The 25,061-nt window shown below is 45.2% G+C and overlaps 1 protein-coding gene across 1 annotated transcript in view; it reads left to right on the plus strand.

Moving 5' to 3' along the window:
• The window catches only part of TMEM59 (transmembrane protein 59), a 131,818-nt gene extending 107,068 nt beyond the window's left edge, over positions 1-24,750 (plus strand). Inside the window, exons 7-8 of the mRNA XM_069232638.1 lie at positions 7,690-7,807; positions 22,479-24,750. Of these exons, the coding sequence (XP_069088739.1) occupies positions 7,690-7,807; positions 22,479-22,634 (274 nt within the window). The 3' untranslated portion in view covers positions 22,635-24,750. The remainder of the gene's footprint in view (positions 1-7,689; positions 7,808-22,478) is intronic.
• Positions 24,751-25,061: the final 311 nt, after the last annotated feature.

The raw sequence follows: 25,061 nt of genomic DNA on the forward strand, positions 1-25,061 counted from the left end.
TGGGAAAGGGCAAGACACAGAAGATCAGAAGGACATTTAGATTATGGATACAAATATAAAAGACGTTTTTCGCAGGGCTTATTATTAAGAGAAGAGTTGGGTTAAGACTAGACAAAATGAGAACTGAATCTGTGTCATGCTGTTTCCCTACTTGAAACCATAGAAGCAATGTATTTCTTCTTTCACCACATTATCTCTTTTTATCCTGAAATGTCATTCCTTGCCAATAATGAAAGTGAAAGCCATCTGGGAGGAAATTCTACAAAGTCAGGAGGATGCCTCATTAGGTAAATTTAGAAAAAGCAAAGGTCTCTGAATCTAAAAACGTATTGGGTTAACATTGACAGATTGGGACAGAAGGATAACATGACAGGTTGATTCGCTCTTATACAGTCAGGGTAGTAACCTGCGAAGCACTTATTCTCTCATCTTCGCATGTGCAGGGTGGTCAAAGCCACAAACCGAATGATGCTCGCTGCCTTTGGGAACTTGAGATGAGTTTGGGGACTTAACCCCTGTTAAAAATGTTACCTTCCTGCGGCCTAGCAGAAAAAGTGTAATCTGGCCATTTTAAAGATGGTGTGTAGTTTCTGCACAAATTGCAAGCCTTGGTGGCTCTTCTCATTCCCTCTTCATTCATGAAGTGTATTTGTTAAGCTGTAGGCAGTATCTTTGCTTTTAAAAGTAAAATAAAAAGGTGCCTGGTTACTGCGCATATCACAAATTCCTATTCTTGCCCCTTTGGCTGGCATACCTTTACTAAATGCTGTACCATCTCTGCTTGGTTTGTGTTGCCATATGGATCTGTGTGCCATCCCTGATTACCTCCCTTTTTTGATGTATACGTACACAGCATCCCACTGCCTCTGTGGTTAAGCTAGTGCTTCGTAACTGCGCATACGTTTTGGCCCTTTTTATAATTTCAGTTTGTGCATCTGTCTTTCAGATACATTGACCCATCACACTACCAGGCACTGTATCCTATATCACGAAACACACCTTGGTACTCCTCAGAAAGAACACTAGACACAAGAGAATACATAAAAAAAAAAGGGGGTGGGGGAATGAGGTCAGACATGTACCCTCCCATGTCATCCCCTGCCTCCAAAACCTGGAATGACCCAACATTCTTTCTGGCCAATACCCAGGGGAATGGGGCAGAAAGCCAACTAGACACCATTATATTTTTAGACCATCCCCATAGCAAACAAGTTGAAATTTGGACTCTTTTGGATGTAGGTTTCACAAATGTGCCTGTAGAATGGGAGTAAATTCCAGTGCCCTCTAACTTGCCATGGTGAATTTGTGCTCTGGGTAGCCAGCAACCAGGGAACATTACAAAACCTGGGCATTTCTGAAGCCGGAACGTATGGTGCACAACGGATCATGATTTACCCAGATTATATTCGCCAGGTGCAGCTGGCCCGGAAATCCTAAAACAAGGTCAACATAAAAATCTGCTCCGTAAATCTGAAGCACATGTAGATGTTCCCGGTGCCCCTACGGGTCATTCACAACCCTAAAACGGCCTTCTTCGATAACCCAGAAGTGGACTGGGAGTGGACGATGGAGCACTGAGCCTTGACAGTGAAAAGAGAGGGGGAGGCAGGGTGGATTGGAGTGGTTTGTGGGGAGTTCAGGAAGGCCTCTTTTCTCTCATACTTTTATCAGTACCAATGTATTCTTAGTTATGGTGCGGTGGCGCAGGATTGAGTGGGGAGCGAACTCCTAGACTTTGGCCTGAATTTGAGTTTCTGTTCTGTCGTGTGGGCGACCGATGTTTCTGGTGGTGGAGGGAATGTGTGGTCGGGAGTTGGATGGTGGGCAATGTTTGTTTTTCTGTTATTTCAAGTTGGTTGTTGTTTATAAGGCGCACTAATATCCGGAGGTGTCTAGGCACTGTATACCTAGTACACACTTACCAGGGTTGAGTCCCCACTACTTGTACACACATGCACTTAGGGCGATACTGGCTGCAATGGTCCTTTCCCTAGGTGACAGCCCCATACGTATTGATGACGTGGAACGTCAGTGGTCTTAATGATAGTATGAAATGAGGGGTGTTCCGCTTTGCTAAGCGGCCGGGCCCTGCAGTCTTGATCTTGCAGTAGACCCACCTTCTCAGCACTAATTCTCATTCCTGGCCTGCTATGGGTTTGACAGGGTCTTTCATGCAGGGCACACTAGGGGGGCCTAGGGGTACAGCAGTGCTCCTTCATAAAACAGTGTTGCCTGTTGTCGCTCAGGATTCTCTGGGGAGGTATGTTATGGTGGAGGGTACGCTGCACGGGTGCATATACCACTTTATTAGTGTATATATTCCTCCTACCTTGGTCCACAGTACCATGGAGGAGCTGCGGTCACAGATTCCCCGTCTCTCTCAGGGGACAAACATCCTTGGCAGGGACTTCAACTATATTATGGTCCCCAGGGAAGAGATTGGGCATAGCCGGGGGGGAGGGAGAGCGAGAGCAGGGGCTGCACAGCTGGTTGGAGGGCCTGGGAGTTTGTGATGACTGCAGGGCCTGGAACCTGGGGACTTCAGCTTACACTCAGCACTCTGCTGCCAATAAATCCCCATCTATCATTGACTTAATCCTTCTTCTGGCTTCCAATCTTCCTAGCACCTCTGACTCTCATATTCTGCCCAGCGGTATCTCAGAGCATGCCCCTGAGACTCTCTTGGCAAGCAGTCCACGGGGCCCGCCGAATGTGGAGACTTAATGCTTGGTTTCTGCAGCAGCAGGAATTTCGGAACTTCCTCACCCACATGTTGAAAGGTTTCTGTGACCTGAACCGGGGCACCGTAGGCTCCCTGAGAAATTTGTGGCTGTTCGGTAAAGTAGTTCGGAGGAGGACTTACCTGAGGGGTCATCAGGGGGCTCAGCTGCAACAGATTACCTAACTCTTATCCAGTATCCTTGGGTTGGAGCACAAGGTCTACAGGGAGTGCAGAATTATTAGGCAAATGAGTATTTTGACCACATCATCCTCTTTATGCATGTTGTCTTACTCCAAGCTGTATAGGCTCGAAAGCCTACTACCAATTAAGCATATTAGGTGATGTGCATCTCTGTAATGAGAAGGGGTGTGGTCTAATGACATCAACACCCTATATCAGGTGTGCATAATTATTAGGCAACTTCCTTTCCTTTGGCAAAATGGGTCAAAAGAAGGACTTGACAGGCTCAGAAAAGTCAAAAATAGTGAGATATCTTGCAGAGGGATGCAGCACTCTTAAAATTGCAAAGCTTCTGAAGCGTGATCATCGAACAATCAAGCGTTTCATTCAAAATAGTCAACAGGGTCGCAAGAAGCGTGTGGAAAAACCAAGGCGCAAATTAACTGCCCATGAACTGAGAAAAGTCAAGCGTGCAGCTGCCACGATGCCACTTGCCACCAGTTTGGCCATATTTCAGAGCTGCAACATCACTGGAGTGCCCAAAAGCACAAGGTGTGCAATACTCAGAGACATGGCCAAGGTAAGAAAGGCTGAAAGACGACCACCACTGAACAAGACACACAAGCTGAAACGTCAAGACTGGGCCAAGAAATATCTCAAGACTGATTTTCCTAAGGTTTTATGGACTGATGAAATGAGAGTGAGTCTTGATGGGCCAGATGGATGGGCCCGTGGCTGGATTGGTAAAGGGCAGAGAGCTCCAGTCCGACTCAGACGCCAGCAAGGTGGAGGTGGATTACTGGTTTGGGCTGGTATCATCAAAGATGAGCTTGTGGGGCCTTTTCGGGTTGAGGATGGAGTCAAGCTCAACTCCCAGTCCTACTGCCAGTTCCTGGAAGACACCTTCTTCAAGCAGTGGTACAGGAAGAAGTCTGCATCCTTCAAGAAAAACATGATTTTCATGCAGGACAATGCTCCATCACACGCGTCCAAGTACTCCACAGCGTGGCTGGCAAGAAAGGGTATAAAAGAAGGAAATCTAATGACATGGCCTCCTTGTTCACCTGATCTGAACCCCATTGAGAACCTGTGGTCCATCATCAAATGTGAGATTTACAAGGAGGGAAAACAGTACACCTCTCTGAACAGTGTCTGGGAGGCTGTGGTTGCTGCTGCACGCAATGTTGATGGTGAACAGATCAAAACACTGACAGAATCCATGGATGGCAGGCTTTTGAGTGTCCTTGCAAAGAAAGGTGGCTATATTGGTCACTGATTTGTTTTTGTTTTGTTTTTGAATGTCAGAAATGTATATTTGTGAATGTTGAGATGTTATATTGGTTTCACTGGTAATAATAAATAATTGAAATGGGTATATATATTTTTTTGTTAAGTTGCCTAATAATTATGCACAGTAATAGTCACCTGCACACACAGATATCCCCCTAACATAGCTAAAACTAAAAACAAACTAAAAACTACTTCCAAAAATTTCAGCTTTGATATTAATGAGTTTTTTGGGTTCATTGAGAACATGGTTGTTGTTCAATAATAAAATTAATCCTCAAAAATACAACTTGCCTAATAATTCTGCACTCCCTGTATGCTAATATTGATGGTGTGAATCTGCACAGGCTGGCTCTGAAGCGGAAGTCACTCCAGCAGCTAGTGCTTGAGGAAGCTTGCTGGTGCTGGATAGTCTTGACACGTCCTGTCTATGAGTGTGGGGGGAGGGGGGAAGCAAGTCAGGCAAACTCTTGTATTGGTTGGTGACACGGAAGCTGGTCTCCCAGCTCATCCCCTCTATTCAATCCGAGGCGGGGTGGTGGCTGAAACAGCCCAGGATATAGAGGAGGTGTTTTCAGCATTCTATAGGGATCTACATGCCCCAAGGGATAGGCCTCAGAGGGAGGCGGCCCATCTCTTAGTGTTTGGCATCCCAATGCCCACAGTGTTGATGAGCAACGGGGCGGATTTGAACCACCCCCTTGAAGCTAAGGAGATCGTTCTGGCCCTCTGGGACACAGATTCTGCGTTCCCCATGGAAAACTATAAAAACTTTCAAGCCCACCGACGCCTCACCTCCTCGATCTTTATCAGGAGGTAGTACACAAGGGATGGTTCCCTCCTGGGCTCAACTTGCCGACCATTGTGGTCTTACCCAAACCCGACTAGCCCATAGATCAGTGATCTCGATCTCGCTCATTAATTCTGAGGTGAAATCTTTGTGAAAATGCTGGGTAACTGGCTTCTTGTGGCCCTCCCTCAGCTCGTCCACCCTGATCTAAGTGGTTTGTGCTCTGTAGAAGTACTAGTCACTGCCTTTGCAGGGTCCACTTGGCACTTCTGTGTCATTCTCTACTGGGGGCCCCAACGGCTCTCCTTCATTTTGATTTTGAGAAGGTTGTTGACTGTGTTAGGTGGGCCTTTCTGGAGGATGTGTTGATTAGGGTAGGCCTGGGGCCTCAATTCAGGACTTTTGTTAGAGTGCTCTCTTCTAACCCTAAGGCCCAGGTATGGATTAATGGCAACTTACCTGTCCGCTTAATGAGTAACTGGGGCACCCGCCAGGTATGCCCATTGTCGCTACTTTTGTTTGCCCTGGCAATCTATCCTTTGGCAGTGTGGATTTGCTGTGTTACTCAAGTCTGGGGATTTCACTGAGGGTGTTGACGGAGAACCGCATTGCACTCTATGCAGATGATTGTGCCTGTCATTCCTAATTGCTAGGGTGCTGCAGATCCTTGGGTTTACCATTAACTGGCCTAAGTCTATCTTTAGATTAATGGGGAATGGTCTCCGCGGCTTTTGGTGTCCAGGCTGTGTTTTCAATACTTGGGAATGTTCGTGGCACTGGAGCCAGGTCTATCTTGGAGCCTGAATATCCGTCCCTCGTTGTCCCGCTTAATGATGGACCTCACCCAATGGACTAAGTTGCCTCTTAATATCTAGGGCTGCACTGCTCAAGATAATCACCTCACCTGCTTGCTCTACACATTACAAAATGATCCCCTGCTCTTGGCGTAGCATTTCTCTACTCATTACAAAATTGTCCCCTGCTCTTGACGTAGCATTGGTAGCATCAGCTGCCAATGTCAAAATCCAGGCCTTCTCGTGACTTAATCAACCCCACCACCCACGAATAACGTATAGGAAATGCACTCATTCCAACTGGGATGGACGGCTGGGGATGGCAGATGTGCACCCTTACTACTGAGTGGCGGTGGTCAGTGAGTGGATGAATGAGGTGGTGAGGGAAACCCAGAGTTTCGGCTGGAAGTGGCAGATAAGAGCCTGGACAAGAGTGAAAGGTTGTTGTGTTCCCTCCCATCTCCCTGAGTCACTTGGGTGTTTCTTGGGATCTGGCGTATGGCACTGCAGTGGACTGGATGGAATCAGTGGATTACGTGTGTGACCCCTTCTTGGGTAGTTGGGTGGTTGCATCAGGCCTCCTCTTTAGCAGGGTTTACTGGCTTGGATTGGATTGGGCTCTCCAAGCTGGGAGACATCTGGCAGGGGCGCACCTTAAGTCATATCATGTGTTGCAAGAAGAGTCTGCACAGGTCTTAGCTTTTTAGATACCTGTAGTTGCGCCATGCCCTGTAGCAATACCACATTTCTTTGGGAAATGTTCCTAAATGTAGCCCCCTGGATTAGCAGATCCTTTTGGGACCCATTGAAGAGAATAATATTTCACAAATGTTTAAATCCCATATAGTTCATTCCCTAGATTTATTGCGCCCCTCAAGGCCAGATGGGAACAGTCAGTGGGGCCCCTAGATGATTCAGATTGGAGGGATGCACGCCTGACACCTAGGCGGCAGTTTGTCTCTTTCTGGCTCTGACTCATCCAGCTGAACTACTTACACTTGACCTATAAGACGCCAGAGTGGCTTTGGTGTGCAGGGATACTGGAGTCTCCAACGTTGCTGCTCTCTTCTGATCTCTTCTGCTGTCTTCTGCCTTATAGCATGGGAATGTCCAGTGATCATGGGATCCTGGGGTAGTATGTGTGACTTCCTGTCCTGGGTGCCTGGAAGACCCTTTGACAGCTCTGCCCGTTAGGAATCCTGGAAGGTCCTTATGATAACAGGGGGGAGAGTTGATGGGGACTGAGGTGGCACTGGCACAGTAAAATATCGTTAAATGGTGGAGGTTGATCTCTTATCCTCCGATAGCTCCCTGGAAGCAGGCATTGAATTGGTGCGTAATGCAAGAAAAGGCTGTATACACAGCTAGGGGATGCCCTAAAAAGCATGCAAAATTTTGAGGCAAATGGATGGAGTATTGTGGAATGTTTTGATGTATATGCTCTGGTGGGATCCATAGGTGTACAATCGTTTCATTCTGTATTTAGGCCAGTTGTGGGTTGTTTATTACTTTAAAATCAATAAAATTCAGTTTGTGTTATACAAATCTGCAACGTGGGGTGGTGGAAGGATGCATATTTGATATTTGGCCTGCATACCTTTTGTGGCAAAACATTATAAAGGCTTAAGCGAGAAGTGCCCCACACATCTATTAAAAAGGGTGCTCAGCACTGGGGCAAGAAAAGCCTCTGCAGTTAAGGGATTAAGAAGGAAAACACTGTTTTCCAGGGGAACATCTAACCTAACCACAACTACTGTTTTGTAATGATGGATTATATTTTGTGGGAACTTATACAAAGGTTTACCAAACAATGGCATCTCTGGTATGTTTTTTTTTTTCTACCTCTGTAACAATTCCAAGTCTCACTTTTATTAATTTAGCGTTTACTTTTTATGACTGTATTTGCTTGCTTTCAGCACTTTCAGGAACTCTGGCTGGATTCTGAGCACCACACTTGTCCTTTCTGTGCTGGTCCTTCTCTGGATTTGCTGTGCTACTGTTGCAACAGCCATGGACCAGTATGTCCCAAATGAGGTACATTTAATGTGTTCCTTTTTATAGACTCTAACAAGAGACATTTGCTCCTCTTTGCATAAGTTTGTTTCCTGCCTCCTGGATTATTAATTCTAAATTGAATTGCTAGAGGTATTTATATGCATGTTACTTAGGACCCTAATTTAATTTGTTGATCATTTGGATTTCAAATTAATTTGTGTGACCAGTGACTATGGTAAATAATGCAAGCTGTATTGAATGACTAGTTAGTACAGACAAATGTGGAGGGTGCCATTACATTTAGATGCTGGAGATGGGTAACTTGTACGTTGGAGCATTAAACCTATCAAGATAAAAGCATGTAAATAAGATTACTAACTGGTGGGTGAAATAACCTGAAGCATTCATCTGTATCTTAATATGATGGGTACGTTGCACACATTATTATTATACACAATGGAGATTGACAGTACTTTGTTTTGTGGAACATGCTCCTTTCTGAAGCACTCTCCACACAAACATTTTTTCCCTTACCGATTCGGCACTGCCACGGGTGCAGGCTTGACTGCCTCTTTCTGTGCTGGTATAGCAGATTTTAACGCACCCCTTGAGGAGGTGGGTTGAGGTGTCCAGAAATCCCACTATCACAATGTGAAAACAGGATATAAATATGTTCACCTGTGAGAGAGAGAGAGAAAAAAAAAAAAAAAGAAAAGCTTGTTGTGCTTGGATTGTATTACCATGCATCCTCCTTTTGGGAACCGTGATGACATCCTCTGGTTTACAAATTGGTTGCTTGACCAAGCACAGAAACATGAACAATACTGTTCTGTAATGTGCATGCAAATGTGTGTTTAAGGACACATCAAGCAAAAAAAAGTTAAGTGATAAAGAACATAAAGGTCCAAATCATTTATTATTATAAAAAAGTTACAAATGTAGGAAATAGAAACTAATAAATAAGTTAATACATTCCTACAGGAAGTAGGTATTTACATACAAGTAAAGATATGGCTGAAATCTTTAAAAAAAGAATCATTTCCCATGTGGAACTATCAGGGACCCTTAGGGCTCATTGAGGCTGACTCACAAAAAGATGGATAGAGTTTGAGACTCAGGCCCGCCAGAGATATTATTAATGTTGCACCTAGTCTTCGACATTAAGCCAACATCAGTCAATGGAGTGGGCTAAAAGTTGTGCCTGGACAGGTCTTCTCAGCTCCTAGTACCCAAGGCAGGATCTATCAGTGGAAAGGTGTGGCCTGAAGATTTGGCTGGTGAAGGAGGCACTGTCTTCGGACACTGTTGATGCCTTACTTTGTGTTTTTTCTCACTTTGTCGCAGTGCTTAATTTGGAAAAAGTAAGTGACAAGGCCCTCTTCAGGAGGCCACTGCGGCTTGCACCACCCGTCGCCCCTGCCAGTGCTGCCAAATGATAGTACCAACGCAAATGCTATCCACCATACTCATAACAAGTTTCACAATTCATATTATTTTATGCTCCCAAAGCTATAAGAATGATTTGGGTGGCAGGTATTAGTAATTTTAATGTAATTGAATTAATAAACAACTGTTGTGCTCATTTCTTAATTAGACAGCGCCACCGTGCGGCAGATGGTCATAAGTGATGGTGTTGACAATTAGGTGCCAGTGCTGAGCCTAAAACCACAGACTCTAAAGTCCACAACGGCAGGCCTAGTTTGCTAAAATAACATGTCTAAAACATGGCTAAAGTAGCTATACAACAGAACGTTCAGCTGTAATCCATGCAAGTCTAATGCCCAACATACATGTCTTTACTCTCCGCTTGGAGACTATTATGTTCTATGAGAGGGGCGTTGGTCTCTTTCAGATAATTGCCAAAAGCAGGTGAGTAGACAGCAGCAGTAGGGGAGGGTTGTGCCAGCTCACGCTGATGCCCTCTGAAAGAACCGATCTGTCAATGAAGTATGCACAGATTCTTCACTATTTAAACTCTTAAATATTGGCCTCTGTTGGAACCAGAAGCTTGCCGAACAGGCCTCAGACAAAATAAGTGTTTTTTAAAATGGATTCCGTTTCTGCTATGGTGCACCCATTGTTGCTGTGGGACTGACCTGCCTTTATTTAGCCCACAAGAATCTCACCGTGCTGTGTGAAGTTGTAATCTGTAAACTGTGTATTGACTGTGCAGCACCCCTTTTTGGTCAAATGTGTACATACATTATGAAAGGTTCACTTATACTTGAAGGACAGTAAAAAGTATCATCCAATAGAAGGGAGAGGAGAGTTACTTCCTATCCTTTATAAGTATGTGTTCGATGGCATCTGTCGCTGTAGATACGCATGTTTTGCATAGCTCGCCATCTGGTGTTGGGTCGGAGTGTTACAAGTTGTTTTTCTTCGAAGAAGTCTTTCGAGTCACGGGACCGAGTGACTCCTCCTTTTGTCTCCATTGCGCATGGGCGTCGACTCCATCTTCGATTGTTTTTTTTTCCGCCATCGGGTTCGGACGTGTTCCTGTCGCTCCGAGTTTCGGAACGGAAAAACAGCAAAATTTCGGAAGATTTTCGTCGGTATTGTTGCGTTCGGGATCGGCGTAGTCAGAATCAACACCGCATCGAAGATCGAAGAGCTCCGGAGCCCTTCGGGGTAGTTTTCGATCCCCGTCGGGGCCTGCTCGGCCCGACCGCGTGTAGAAGAACGCCGATGGAACGGACCCCGTTCCGTTTCTGTCCCAAATGCCACAAAAAATACCCCTATTCAGACCAACACTTGGTCTGTAACCTGTGCCTATCACCTGAGCACAGTGAAGACACTTGCGAGGCCTGTCGTGCGTTCCGGTCCCGAAAAACACTCCGAGACCGTCGAGCAAGAAGACTTCAAATGGCGTCCACGCCGACAGCGCACCGAGAGTTCGAGGTACAGGAAGAGGAAGAAACCTTTTCGATACACGAATCGGACTCCGAGGAATTCGACGATCCACGAACCGTGAGTAAGACGTCGAAAAGCACTCATAAGAAGATTGTCAAGGCCCAGGGGACGCCACTGCCACCAGGCCATGGCTCCACCCATAAATTGGGTGACCGACTGTCGGCACCGAAAAAGGCCCAATCAGTGCCGAGACCGTCCGACTCCGGTCGAAACACCAGCACGCAGCCTTCTCGGGACCGAGAAAGTGCTGGAGACATACATCGACACCGAGATAGCGGTGTAGACACGGCTCGACGCCGAGACAGCGGCACCGATGAAGATCGACGCCGAGATGTTTCGACTCCGAAAAAGAAAAAAGCCACCTCGGAGCCGAAAAAAGATGCAGACAGGGTTTCGGTGCCGAAACAACCTGCAACCGACCCAGTTTCAGGCTCTTATACCGAAGAGCAATCAATGACCTCCCAAATGCGAAAGCATAGGTTTGAGGAAGACCCGCAATCCACCGATGTAGACCATACGCAGAAACGTATTTTTATACAGCAGGGGACAGGAAAGATAAGCACCCTTCCCCCTATTAGGAGAAAGAGAAGACTGGAATTTCAAATTGACCAAACACCACAAACAAAAATGGTGAAAAGGGTTACTCCGCCACCCTCTTCTCCACCTATAATTCACGTCTCGCCAGCACAAACACCATCACATTCCCCGGCTCACACCACCATGAGCCAAGATGACCAGGATCAGGACGCATGGGACTTATACGACGCCCCTGTGTCAGATAACAGTCCGGAGGCATACCCTACAAAGCCATCACCACCAGAAGACAGTACTGCATATTCTCAGGTGGTGGCTAGAGCAGCACAATTCCACAATGTAAGCCTCCACTCAGAACAAGTCGAGGATGACTTTCTATTCAACACCCTCTCTGCCACCCACAGCTCCTACCAAAGCCTGCCTATGCTCCCTGGTATGCTTCGGCACGCAAAAGACATCTTTAAGGAGCCGGTCAAAAGGAGGGCAATCACACCAAGGGTGGAAAAAAAGTATAAAGCGCCTCCTACAGACCCTATTTTCATAACTTCGCAGCTGCCACCAGATTCTGTTGTTGTAGGAGCAGCTAGGAAAAGGGCCAACTCCCACACATCTGGGGACGCACCACCCCCAGATAAGGAAAGCCGCAAGTTCGATGCAGCTGGAAAGAGAGTCGCAGCACAAGCTGCAAACCAGTGGCGCATCGCTAACTCACAGGCACTTCTTGCGCGCTATGACAGAGCACATTGGGATGAGATGCAACATCTCATTGAACATCTACCCAAAGACCTACAAAAGAGGGCAAAGCAAATGGTTGAAGAAGGACAGAACATTTCAAACAACCAGATACGCTCCTCCATGGACGCAGCAGACACAGCTGCAAGAACAATAAATACATCTGTGACCATCAGAAGGCATGCATGGCTACGAACGTCTGGGTTTAAACCAGAGATTCAGCAGGCAGTTCTCAATATGCCATTCAACGAAAAAGAACTGTTCGGTCCAGAAGTGGACACGGCGATTGAAAAACTTAAAAAGGACACGGACACTGCTAAAGCCATGGGCGCACTCTACTCCCCGCAGAGCAGAGGAAATTACAGCACCTTCCGCAAAACACCCTTTAGAGGGGGGTTTCGGGGTCAGGCCACACAAGCCAGCACCTCACAGGCAACACCATCCAGTTACCAGGGACAGTACAGGGGAGGCTTTCGGGGCCAATATAGAGGAGGGCAATTCCCTAGGAATAGGGGAAAATTTCAAAGCCCCAAAACCCTTACAACTAAGCAGTGACTCACATGTCACTCACCCCCTCCACACAACACCAGTGGGGGGAAGAATAGGTCATTATTACAAAGCATGGGAGGAAATCACTACAGACACTTGGGTTCTAGCAATTATCCAAAATGGTTATTGCATAGAATTTCTACAATTCCCTCCAAACATACCACCAAGAGCACAAAATTTATCAAAACATCATTCCGAGCTCCTGGAGATAGAAGTTCAAGCACTATTGCAAAAGAACGCAATCGAGTTAGTACCAAACACACAAATAAACACAGGAGTTTATTCACTGTACTTCTTAATACCAAAGAAGGACAAAACGCTAAGACCAATCCTAGACCTAAGAATACTAAACACATACATCAAATCAGACCACTTTCACATGGTCACACTACAAGAAGTGTTACCATTGCTGAAACTACACGACTACATGACAACATTAGACCTCAAAGACGCGTATTTCCATATACCAATACATCCATCGCACAGGAAATACCTAAGGTTTGTATTCAACGGAATACACTACCAATTCAAGGTACTGCCTTTCGGTTTAACAACCGCACCAAGAGTCTTTACCAAATGTCTAGCAGTAGTCGCTGCACACATCAGAAGGCAGCAAATACATGTATTCCCGTATCTAGACGACTGGCTAATCAAGACCCATTCGTTAATAACGTGCTCACACCACACAAATCAAATCATACAAACCCTCTACAAACTAGGGTTCACAGTCAACTTCGCAAAATCCAACATTCTGCCGCGCAAGGTACAACAATACCTAGGAGCCATAATAAACACAACAATAAGAGTAGCCACTCCAAGTCCACAAAGAATTCAAAATTTCAACAACATCATACAACGCATGTATCCAACACAAAAGATACAAGCAAAGATGATATTACAACTCCTAGGCATGATGTCTTCATGCATAGCCATTGTCCCAAACGCAAGACTGCACATGAGGCCCTTACAACAGTGCCTAGCATCACAGTGGTCACAAGCACAGGGTCACCTTACAGATCTGGTGTTAATAGACCGCCAAACTTACCTCTCGCTTCTATGGTGGAACGATATAAATTTAAACAAAGGGCGGCCTTTCCAAGACCCAGTGCCACAATAAGTAATAACAACAGATGCTTCCATGACAGGGTGGGGAGCACACCTCGATCAACACAGCATACAAGGACAATGGAACGTACATCAAACAAAACTGCATATAAATCACCTAGAACTACTAGCAGTTTTTCAAGCACTAAAGGCTTTTCAACCAATAATAGTTCACAAATACATTCTCGTCAAAACAGACAACATGACAACAATGTATTATCTAAACAAACAAGGGGGGACGCACTCAACGCAATTGAGCCTGCTGGCACAAAAGATATGGCGTTGGGCAATTCACAACCAAATTCGCCTAATAGCACAATTTATCCCAGGAATTCAGAATCAACTCTCAGACAATCTCTCTCGAGATCACCAACAGGTCCACGAATGGGAAATTCACCCCCAAATTCTGAACACTTACTTCACGCTCTGGGGAACACCTCAAATAGACTTGTTTGCGACAAAAGAGAAAGCAAAATGCCAAAACTTCGCATCCAGATACCCACACAGGCAGTCCCACGGCAATGCCCTATGGATCAACTGGTCAGGGATATTTGCCTACGCTTTTCCTCCTCTCCCTGTCCTTCCTTATCTGGTAAACAAACTCAGTCAAAACAAACTCAAACTCATATTAATAGCACCAACTTGGGCAAGGCAACCCTGGTACACAACGCTGCTAGACCTATCAGTAGTACCCCACATCAAACTGCCCAACAGGCCGGATCTGTTAACACAACACAACCAAACGATCAGACACCCAGATCCAGCATCGCTGAATCTAGCAATCTGGCTCCTGAAATCCTAGAATTCGGACACTTACAACTTACCCAAGAATGTATGGAAGTCATAAAGCAAGCCAGAAGGCCATCCACCAGGCACTGCTATGCCAGTAAATGGAAGAGGTTTGTTTGCTACTGCCATATTAATCAAATCCAACCAATACACGCAACCCCAAAACATGTAGTGGGTTACTTGCTTCACTTACAAAAATCTAACCTAGCTTTCTCTTCCATTAAAATACACCTTGCAGCGTTTTTTCCTGTTTCACTCGACAGATAACATCATTGTCTGAGTTTGGCAGTTTTTTCCTGACAGAAAAATGCCTTCCCTTTTTGTCAAAAGCCCTTCTTGTGGGAAGAAGAAGGCCCAGTCAGACCCACACTCTCTTTGTATTGTGTGCCTGCCTCAGAGTCACTGCCCTGACACTTGCAAGCACTGCAAGAATATGTCGAAGAGGACTCTGAAGGATAGAGAAAAGATCAGGCTTCATGGGCTTCATGAGAGGCAGAAAACATCGTCCTCTTCACTTCCCAGGCAACCAACAGGCCATTCTCAGGAGAGAATGGCTAGGTCGACGTCAGCAGGTAGGAAAGTACCTGTTTGTTCCCCGTCGACGTCGTCACTGCCACCGTCTCACCGGCATAGATCGCCGTCGACGGCGACCCACCCGACGTCGAAGGATACGGCGTCGAGGGAACATGGCCATCGCAGGGGCATATCTCAGTCGACGGCAGCCCGCCGATCGACGTCGAGTCATCACCGGCGTGCCCGTTCGCTGCCGAAGACAGTACGCCCCCGACGTCGAAATCGCCACGACGGCATGAGCGACATCCGCCGTCGGCCACCCACCGCTCCACGTCGAGGCACACGACGGCGAGTAGGTCAAGGTCCAGAGATCGCCGCTCGACGTCAAGACAAGCGGTGTGCCCTTCGACGTCGGCACAGCAGTCGACGTCGACACAGGTTTTACCTGTCTCGCAGGGAGTAGAGCATCGTCCTCCAGCAGATAAGGCCGCACCATCTCCAGTGGTCTCCATACGGAGCGATTCATCTCGTTCGAGAGTGGCATCATCGGGGCATGTTTCACCCATCAACTTATCACCAAGATGGTTGGAGAGCCTTAATAGACCGGCGGCCTCCCCGGATTCACAGTGCTCTCGAATGTACTCTCCTACTGCCTCTCTCCCAAGAACACCATCACCGACAACACGGGCAGGACGGGCTCGTTCTGCTCCTCGCCAACCGACCGCGAGTCCTGGGCGCTCTGTTACAGCGTCTCGCAGCAGGTCTCGTTCCCAACGGCGATCCAGGTTACGATCACGACACAGAAGATCACCCTCTTGGTCGTCGTCAGGATCATCTGTCGGACGTTACTCCCCCACCCTAACAGATTCTCCACCTGCTAGGGTCTCACCGGTGGATGACATTACCACGTTTAACAAGGTGCTGTTAAGGGGAGCGCAGAAATTAAATATAGAGGTTCCAGAGCCATCTACCTCCTCGTCAGTCATCTTTGAGACTCTGCAGCATAGATCAGTGTCGAAAAAGCTACTGCTGCTAGTGCCTGGTTTGTTGCAGCCAACCATGGACACTTTTCTGGCCCCAGCCACACTCAAATCTGCCCCGGCTAGGATTCTGAAAAAATATAAGGCTCCCGAACAGGACCCTTTATTCCTAATAAAGGATCCGCCACCGGACTCTGTAATATTGGCCGCAGCCCGAAAAACCCACTCAGTGGCATCATCCTCCACGGTCCCCCCGGATAAAGAGAGCAGGCATCTAGACTCTCTGGGGAGAAAGATGTGCGGTACGGCGGCATCGGTAATGAAAGTCTCCAGCGCTTCTGCACTCCTGGGCAGGTATGACCGTTCTCTGTGGGACTCCCTCAACAGATTCTCAGAAAAATTGCCCAGAGAAGACAGACAGGATTTTCAAGAGATCCTGCAAGAGGGATGCCTGGTATCCAACCAGGTCATCAGCGCGGCGGCAGATGGGGCGGACTTAGCTGCACATGGGTACGCACATGGAATCTGTGCAAGAAGGTCTTCCTGGCTGAGACTGACTGGTTTAAAGCAAGAAGCACAACAGCGCATCCTAAATCTCCCATTCAGTGGGAATTCGCTGTTCGGTACCCATGCAGATGAAGAAATGGCCCGCATGAAGACCGAGGTGGACACCATGAGGGCAGTAGGCCTGGAAAGGAAGAAAGATTTCAGGCGGAGGTATAGGCCTTATGACAGGCGCCCTTTCCAGCAGAGGGTTCAAACCCCTCACTGGTCCCAAAGGCCACAACAACGGCAGGGACGCCCTCTTTTTCAGGCTCGTAAGACCACAAGGGAGCGAGGGTCAAGTAGACCTCAGCAGTCCACACCGAAAACACCGGCCAAACAATGAGATCTCGCTTCCCTCGACACTGTACACCACTCCGGTGGGGGGAAGTATCACAAGTTATCTTCACGAGTGGCACTCTATCACAAAAGACAAATGGGTGCTCAACATTGTCGAAAATGGCTACTCTCTTCTTTTCAGACAGCCTCCACCACACTTGCCACCAGCCAAATGCAATCCATCTCATCTCAGCCTGCTGCGCAAAGAGGCTCTCGCCCTCTTACAAAAGAAAGCAATAGAAAAGGTTCCACCTGCGCACAGAGGAAAGGGGGTTTACTCCCGTTATTTTCTGGTGGCGAAAAAGGGCCGAGAGGGCGTTTTCAGACCAATTCTGGACTTACGGCTGTTGAACAAGTACATAAGAAAACAGAAGTTCAGGATGCTAGCTCTTCACCAGATTTTCCCTCAACTACATCAGGGAGACTGGATGTGCTCCATCGACCTGCAGGATGCATATTTTCACATCCCAATAGCTCCCAAGCATCGAAAATTCTTGCGCTTCCAAATAGTGCTGCGAAGCTATCAGTTCAGAGTTCTACCATTCGGCCTGAAATCTGCCCCCCGCGTCTTCTCAAAATGTGTGGCAGTGGTAGCGGCACATCTTCGAAAACAAAAGATTTTCATCTACCGAAACCTAGACGACTGGTTACTGTGAAGGCTTCCTCTCCGGATCAGGCGAGAAGCCATCGGGACATTGTGCTCAGGGTTTTCGAGTCTCTAGGTCTTCAAGTCAACTACCAAAAGTCAACCTTGATTCCAACACAGAACCTTCACTACCTGGGAGCTGTACTAAACACAGAGCTCCAAAGAGTGTATCCTTCGGAGGAACGACTATTATCAATAGACAGGAAGTGTCAAGACCTGTTAAAAGCCGACACACCTACGACCCGTCAGGTGACATCGCTGCTGGGCTCCATGGCATCATGCATTTTCATTGTCCCAAATGCCAGGCTGCACATGAGGCCCCTCCAAGAGGCATTGGAGAGCAACTGGAGCCAAAGGACAGGTCGCTGGGAGGACAGAGTGCGGCTACCGACAGCGACACTTCAGTCATTGCAATGGTGGATGCACAGACCTCACCTGGCAGTAGGTACTCCGTTTCACCAGGTAGTTCCATCCGACACTCTGGTAACGGATGCGTCTCTTCAGGGATGGGGGGCTCATCTGGGTCCCCTTCAAGCTCAGGGCCTGCGGTCCGACAAGGAAAAGAAGTACCACATCAATCTGCTGGAACTCAGAGCGGTCCATCTGGCTCTCAAATCTTTCACTCCATTGATTCAGGGGAAATCTCGCCTAATACAAACTGACAATACAACCACAATGTATTATTTGAACAGACAGGTGGGAACGAGATCCCTACCCCTATCTCGAGAGTCCCAAACGATATGGCATTGGCTCCTGGCCAGAGGAATGTCACAGCGGTGCACCTGCCAGGTCAACAAAACGTGGAAGCAGATTTCCTGAGCAGACACCTAGAGGACGCACACGATTGGGTCCTACACAGCGAAGTCGTCGAAGACATCTTCGCTCAATGGGGTCGACCTCAATTGGATCTCTTCGCAGACGAAGTAAACAAGAAATGCCCAGACTTCGCATCCAGGTTCTACCGTCCGGGATCTCGAGAGAATGCCCTGTTGATCGACTGGTCAGGGATATTTCTCTACACCTTTCCACCGATTCCCCTCATACCGGCAGTGATCAACAAACTTTACAAATCCAGAACCAGAATGATTCTCATAGCGCCACAATGGCCCCATCAATTCTGGTACACAGATCTCCTCAACCTATCGGAAAAACCTCACAGGAGGCTGCCGTGCAGACCGGATCTTCTGAGCAGGATGGAGGGCAGGATTCTACATCCCAACCTGCCCTCTCTGAGCTTGACAGCATGGCTCCTGAATTCCTGCAGTATGGACACCTAGGGCTCTCGCAGGAGTGCATGAACATCTTGAAAGAGTCCAAACGACCTTCCACGGGGCGTTCTTACGCTTTTAAGTGGAAAAGGTTCTACATATGGTGCTGTCAACAAGGTCACAATCCCATACGGGCTCAGGAGGATGTCATACTGTCTTATTTACTTCATCTGGCAAAGTCTGGTCTGCAGGTATCATCTATTAAGGTACATTTGTCTGCCATTACAGCCTATCGTAAGTCACCTTCTCAGGAATCCTTCTTTACGAAACCAGTAGTCAAGGATTTCTTAGAAGGTTTGAAAAAAGTTTTTCCGCCCATTCGGAGACCCTCTCCTCCATGGGAACTGAACATAGTATTGTCAAAACTTATGGGCCCTCTTTTCGAGCCGATACACAAGGCCTCTTTGCAACACCTTACGTGGAAGACTGCTTTTTTGGTGGCCATTACTTCCGTGAGGAGGGTCAGTGAAATTCAGGCTTTGTCTTCCAAAGAACCGTACACAGTCTTTCATGACAATAGAGTGGTCTTCGAACTCACCCATCTTTCCTTCCGAAGGTGGTGTCAGAATTCCACATCAATCAGACTATATCTTTACCGACTTTCTTTCCCAATCCGGAGACTCCGGCGGAGAAAGCATTGCACTCCTTAGACTTGAAAAGAGTGCTGAAATTTTATTTGGATAAAACAAAATCGATTAGACATTCCAACCACTTGTTTGTAAATTATGGTCATTTGAGGACAGGAGAGACAGCATCTAAACGAACGATATCAAGATGGATAGTTTCTTGTATTGTTAATACTTACCAGCTGTCTCATAAACAATTACTAGCTAGGCCTAAAGCGCATTCCACAAGGGGAAAAGCGGCTACTGCTGCCCTCCTTAACAATGTTCCAATATCTGAGATTTGTAAGGCTGCTACATGGAAGTCTGTACATACATTTACTAGACATTACTGTTTAGACTCAGATGCAAGAGCAGATGCCCAAGTGGGGCAGGCCTCTCTGAGAAATTTATTTGCATAATACGTATCTATTCCTGCACTTCTATTAGACAGTCCGCAGAGTTTAGGGATGGGCTTGCTAATCTATTCAATGTTTATGACTATTGATGAGGATCCCCTGGAAGAGAAGGATAACTTACTTACCTGTAAATCCTAGTTCTGTTCCAGGGGTATCCTCACCAAAGTCATAAACAACCCACCCTCCTCCCCGGACGCACGTCTCCTAGAAGTGCAGGACAGACTGTCTTTCGAATCAGTTTCACAGATTGTCACCGTAAAAAATTACTGACCTAACTGTGAACCAACTGTCACCTTTCCTTCACCCCTGAGGCATGGTGGGATACTGGAGGTGCTCAGGGTCTTAAAGGCACGGTGCCAAAGTTTTTATGGTTCTCCTGTGTTAACCTGCATGCAGCCTATTGGCTAAGAATGCTCCATTGTTTTTCAATGTCGTTTTTTCTCTTTTTTTCTCTAGATATTGCTGCTGCTTATTTCCCTAAGCCCAGTTTTGGGGGCTTGGGTAGATATTTATTCTCTATTGTAATTTTATAATGAAAAAAAAAAAAAAAAAGAACTTCATAGAAATAAAGCATTTTAGCTTGTTTGTGATCATAGCCTGCATTGCTGTTTTACACATGTATATATGAGTTTAGTATGAAAGATATGTCTACTAAAAATGCTATATATATATTTTTCGTGCATATTTCATACTTTATAGGTATATATTTTATATATGCTCCGGGGTCCCCGCACAAGGGCGGGAATATTCAATGTTTAGGACTTTGATGAGGATACCCCTGGAAGAGAACTAGGATTTACAGGTAAGTAACTTATCCTTATACGACACGGAAGAATACATATTTACTCCACTGAGAGGCACCATCCTTCCTTCTAAGACGGTCGTACATAACACGCAAGTGTGATGAAGGGAGTGGAGACCTCAGCTAGCTGGCAGTGCTTGGCAGAGCATGAAATGCCGCAGCACTTTCCTTCACATTTGAGGCTTTACTGGATTCACTCATGTCATTGCCAGAAGTGGGTTCATAACAGCTATTTTCATGGAAGATAAAGTAAGCAATTGACTTGCCAAAGGTGGGCAAACTGAGGCAGAGAAAGGCCACTGCTATGTATGTACTTGTACTTATGTATGTAATACTTGTATAGCGCACACTAGGAACTGAGTGCTACAGTATCAGCATGAGCTGTGTGCAGACAGGAATTTTCTTTGATGCACCTGGAACGGGTATTAGGATATGCTTTCTCTTGTTACTGTACCAATGAAGATTTTCCAACGCTGACGAAAAATAATGTTCAAATGGTTTTCTTCTGTAACTCATAACATGTGTAGTGCTTCCTCAATTCGCCTCCAACATCCCAGAGTGAGAGGGACACATTGAATACTGATATCCACTCTTTCAAACAAAATACTAAAGCCTACAATTTTAGAATAAGCCACTTAGAAAATGTCAGACCTGTATGGCTATGTGGAAAAGACCTGCACTTACTGTCTTGTTCCCTTGTTAGGAGTGCAAATGCTTTTTGTGATCTTCACTGTTACAGAAAGTGTGAGTCACTGCTACAAATTGTAAGTTATCACTTGAACACAAACAGCAGTAATCTTTTTTTTTTTTTTTTTTTTTTTTTTTTTTTGGAGAAATCTTTTTATTTGGTTTTCAAAAGGTGCATAACATGACCATAGAAGCATCGCACATTGGTAAATCAGCGCAAGCATGGCACCAAAACTAGAGAGAAATAAACAACAATCCCCCACCACCCTCATAACAGCCCACAGACACTTAAGCATATAGGTAATCATTGCAACAAGTATTGACTCTCCCCCACCTATAAATATCCCAACCCATATGTCTCTCGGTACCCCTCAGTTTGTCCTCAGCAGCATGACCCGGTAGGCCAAGGTTCCATGTATATCTATGCATCCAAGGAGTAGTATGCCATCCAGCCATTCTGCCACACACCCACACCCCGCCCCACCTTTCCCAAATTTCCGGAGACAGCCCCTATTGGTGTATGTTACCTTCTCTGCCATCAAAAATACATCCATCCCTCTTCTCCAGACATCCACAATTGGACATATATGGGCAATATCTCTCTTGGCCCCACCAGCCCAAGGCCTCAGAACAGGAGCTTAGCACGGGGGCAAGTCAATGTCATTAGGGAACCCCAGGAGAATACATTTAGGGTCTAGTTGGATCTGCTCCCAGCAGTACTGGTTTCATACTTTAAAGAATTGCCCCCACTTTTTAGTAAGCTGTGTATGAGGAGTTGTTTCCATGGACTATGCAGAATGTATAGTGCCGCTCACTTTTTATTTTAAAATCGTGGTTACTTTCATACATTTCTTAATCCTTTGTAGTTCCTCTCACTTTGCTGCCTACCTTTTTTGTGGTTGGCAAGATGATTTGTGATGGTGGAGCTGGAACGGCTCAGCTGAATAATAATAAAGCAAGAGATCACTCTTTTCCATTTTTCTGATTTTATTGGTTTGATTTTTTTTTTTTCAGGACTTCATGCTTGATCTATGAATGTCAGACTCCTGTTTTGTAAAGGTTAACCCGGTTGGGAGTCTGAATTTTTAATATCTCATAGATTCCTATGTTTCTTATAATATCCAGTTTCTTACGGCAGGTGTGATTACTTCAAACAAATGAAGCATATATGTGGGATTTGGGGGAGGCTAATAAAAAGACAAAAAAAGAAAATCCGTGCTTGCACACAAAGTGTAGTGGTAAACTATTATGAAATGTTGCTTATGTTAAACCGCCCTTTCATTTTTGCAGAAGCTGAGTATCTTTGGAGACCAGGAATACATGAACGAGCACAAATTGAACTTGTATCCACCATCATCCCTTGTTCTTGTTCGAAGCAAAGGAGAAGAAAATGAAGAAGCTGGGCCGTTACCCACAAAAGTAGACCTGACTCGCTCAGCAATTTGAAGAGCATTTGACAAGTTGAGACCTGAATAGACTAAAACTTCAAAGTTGATTTTTGCTTGACTATTTCCTTAATCTCTAGTGACGTTCAGACGGGATTCAGGGGTAGAAATGAAATAAATGCAAATAAATCTGCAGAATGTTATTGAAACAAAGTAACATGCCACTGATTTTTCTTTATAGTTAGTAAGGAGAAATGTTTTACAATGTCTTAAGCTGCATTTTGTTGATTTGTACTACAGCAGGTGCTATATGCTCAACAGAGGCTTGTGAGCACACCTTCACTCTCTTTTTTTGGATACTTATATAATTGCTTATATACTTATATTTGCCCAATGCAAACAGGACACCTGGAAGTCTTTCTGTTTTTTTTAAGAGGATATTTTTTGGGCCGCTGTACTGGAGTATGTTAGAAAAACTGATTAAAGGGTCACATGTACAGCAGAGGATGTATGTTGTAGCACAACTAAAATATATTCTTTAATTTCTTTTTTTTCCTTAAACATTTAATTGAAATCACAATTTGGTTGTGTTCTTCATTTTAACAGCAAACTGAATGCACCGGGAAACTGAATAGGGTTTACATGTGTTGGCAAGCATTAAGACATTTTGCAATTTTTATAAATGTGATGAGGGTCTGTGTGACCGAAAAGAAGGGGTCGAGGAACTTCTGAAATTGTTTGATGGTTGAGCTAAGACTAGTGGAAGAATTATTCTTAAATTGGTACCCTGGGCTGCAGCTCTACCGCCACCAAAACCCTGTTTTGAGAATGGTGGAGAAGTTTGTCAGTTTCCTTTGGAATCCTTAGTGGATAAAAAGCATTTGCTTAGATTGCATCCCACTGTTACTTGACCTTTGGGAGTAAAAGACTTGCCTGCTGTAAGTAACAGTCTATGTTGGAAACAGTGAGTCCTCTCATCTGCAAGTGTGCCAAATCAGTGATTGCAGTCCTCTGAGTTAACCTACTTAATATTTCAAGCCGTTTTGATTCATGTTTTACTAGGAGATAATTTTTTTCTGACATAATTTCTGATCTACTTTCTTGAAGGGATTTCTGGTGTGTCCGTTCAGGAAACATAATCATAATTACCACACCACAACAGGTTATTTTATATTGACAGATTCTGAGCTTTTAATCGTGCATCAGGATTAATTGTATATTTAGTGAATTTATCGATCACGCACTAAACCAGACAGGATCTTTAGTAGAAGAAAAGACAAGACATTTAAATTCTTAGGGGACAAACACTAGGAGACATGGTAGTACTGAAAAGAGTAGGAACATATACATATTTAAGGTCCATAGTGGTGGATAATAATACCCTCTATGAAACAATTAATACTTTAGCAGTCTCTGTATAAAGGGTCTCTAGTTCTACAGAGCTATAAAATGTGAGCACGACAATTTTAGTAGCATTATCTTCGCTACTCCAAGTTCAGATTCACAGATGTAATAGTGCACTTTAGAAGCCTTGTTCATTATTATTATTATTTTTTTGTTTTTGTTTTTACTAATTCATCATTTTCCATCAGCTTAAAAATGTTATGATCTAATTTTACCAAAGCAGATAGCCCATTGGCTTTACACTCAACAAGAATATTCTCTGGCTTATTTCCCTAAGCTTTCTGTGTAATATTTCAGATCATATTGAGTATGGATACTACAGAGCCTGCTTGCTCTATCTGCAGAATAGGTTGAGGATATTTTTTAGGGAAGGTCTATTGGCTCCAATTGTTGAATCAGACCCTCTTTTTACATTTGATGCATTAAAAAGTCAAGGCATGAAAATGCATTTGATAGTCTGGCATTTTGGTTCGTGCTGAGGTATCTATGTATTCTTTCTAAATGTCTGTAACTTGTATTTGTGTTTAGGTGTTTATATTTATGTACAACTGATACTTACAATGAGAGGAAAGTTCAACCCTTTAACAGATTACCTATCCAATATCTTTCTTTTCCTTCTGTAGTAGATAAGCACTACTGAGATCCTGAAATTTAGTTAATGTGTACTGGGGACGGTGCTTAACAGATTTATTTTTTAAATACATTTTCTTTAATAATGTCAGTTGGTTTATTTTCTTTTGAACTTATGGGAATAAAAAGTTGCGTTCTCCTTCTTTAATTCTATGGGTGATTCATTTCCAGTATACACATTGCTTAACCTCTTAATTATATTTGTGCTCATTAAACTCTCTGTGCTTCCTATAGCTTACAGAGATTTTTAGCTGCAGATTTGTTACCTTAGAATATTCTCCAGGAGTCAGATTGGATCCAGAAACTTTGAGCAGTCACCTGGCACACTGTGTGGTGGGCGCCAGCACGGTGTCATCCGCACAGGTACTGACTTGCACAATGCCTACGTAGGCACCACCCAGCATGCTGACCTCAGTTCTTTTCTCGCCAGCCAGCGCGAATCCGGAGACCACTA

The sequence above is a fragment of the Pleurodeles waltl genome, chromosome 4_2, assembly GCF_031143425.1.
Source record: "Pleurodeles waltl isolate 20211129_DDA chromosome 4_2, aPleWal1.hap1.20221129, whole genome shotgun sequence".
Taxonomy (NCBI): Eukaryota; Metazoa; Chordata; class Amphibia; order Caudata; family Salamandridae; genus Pleurodeles; species Pleurodeles waltl.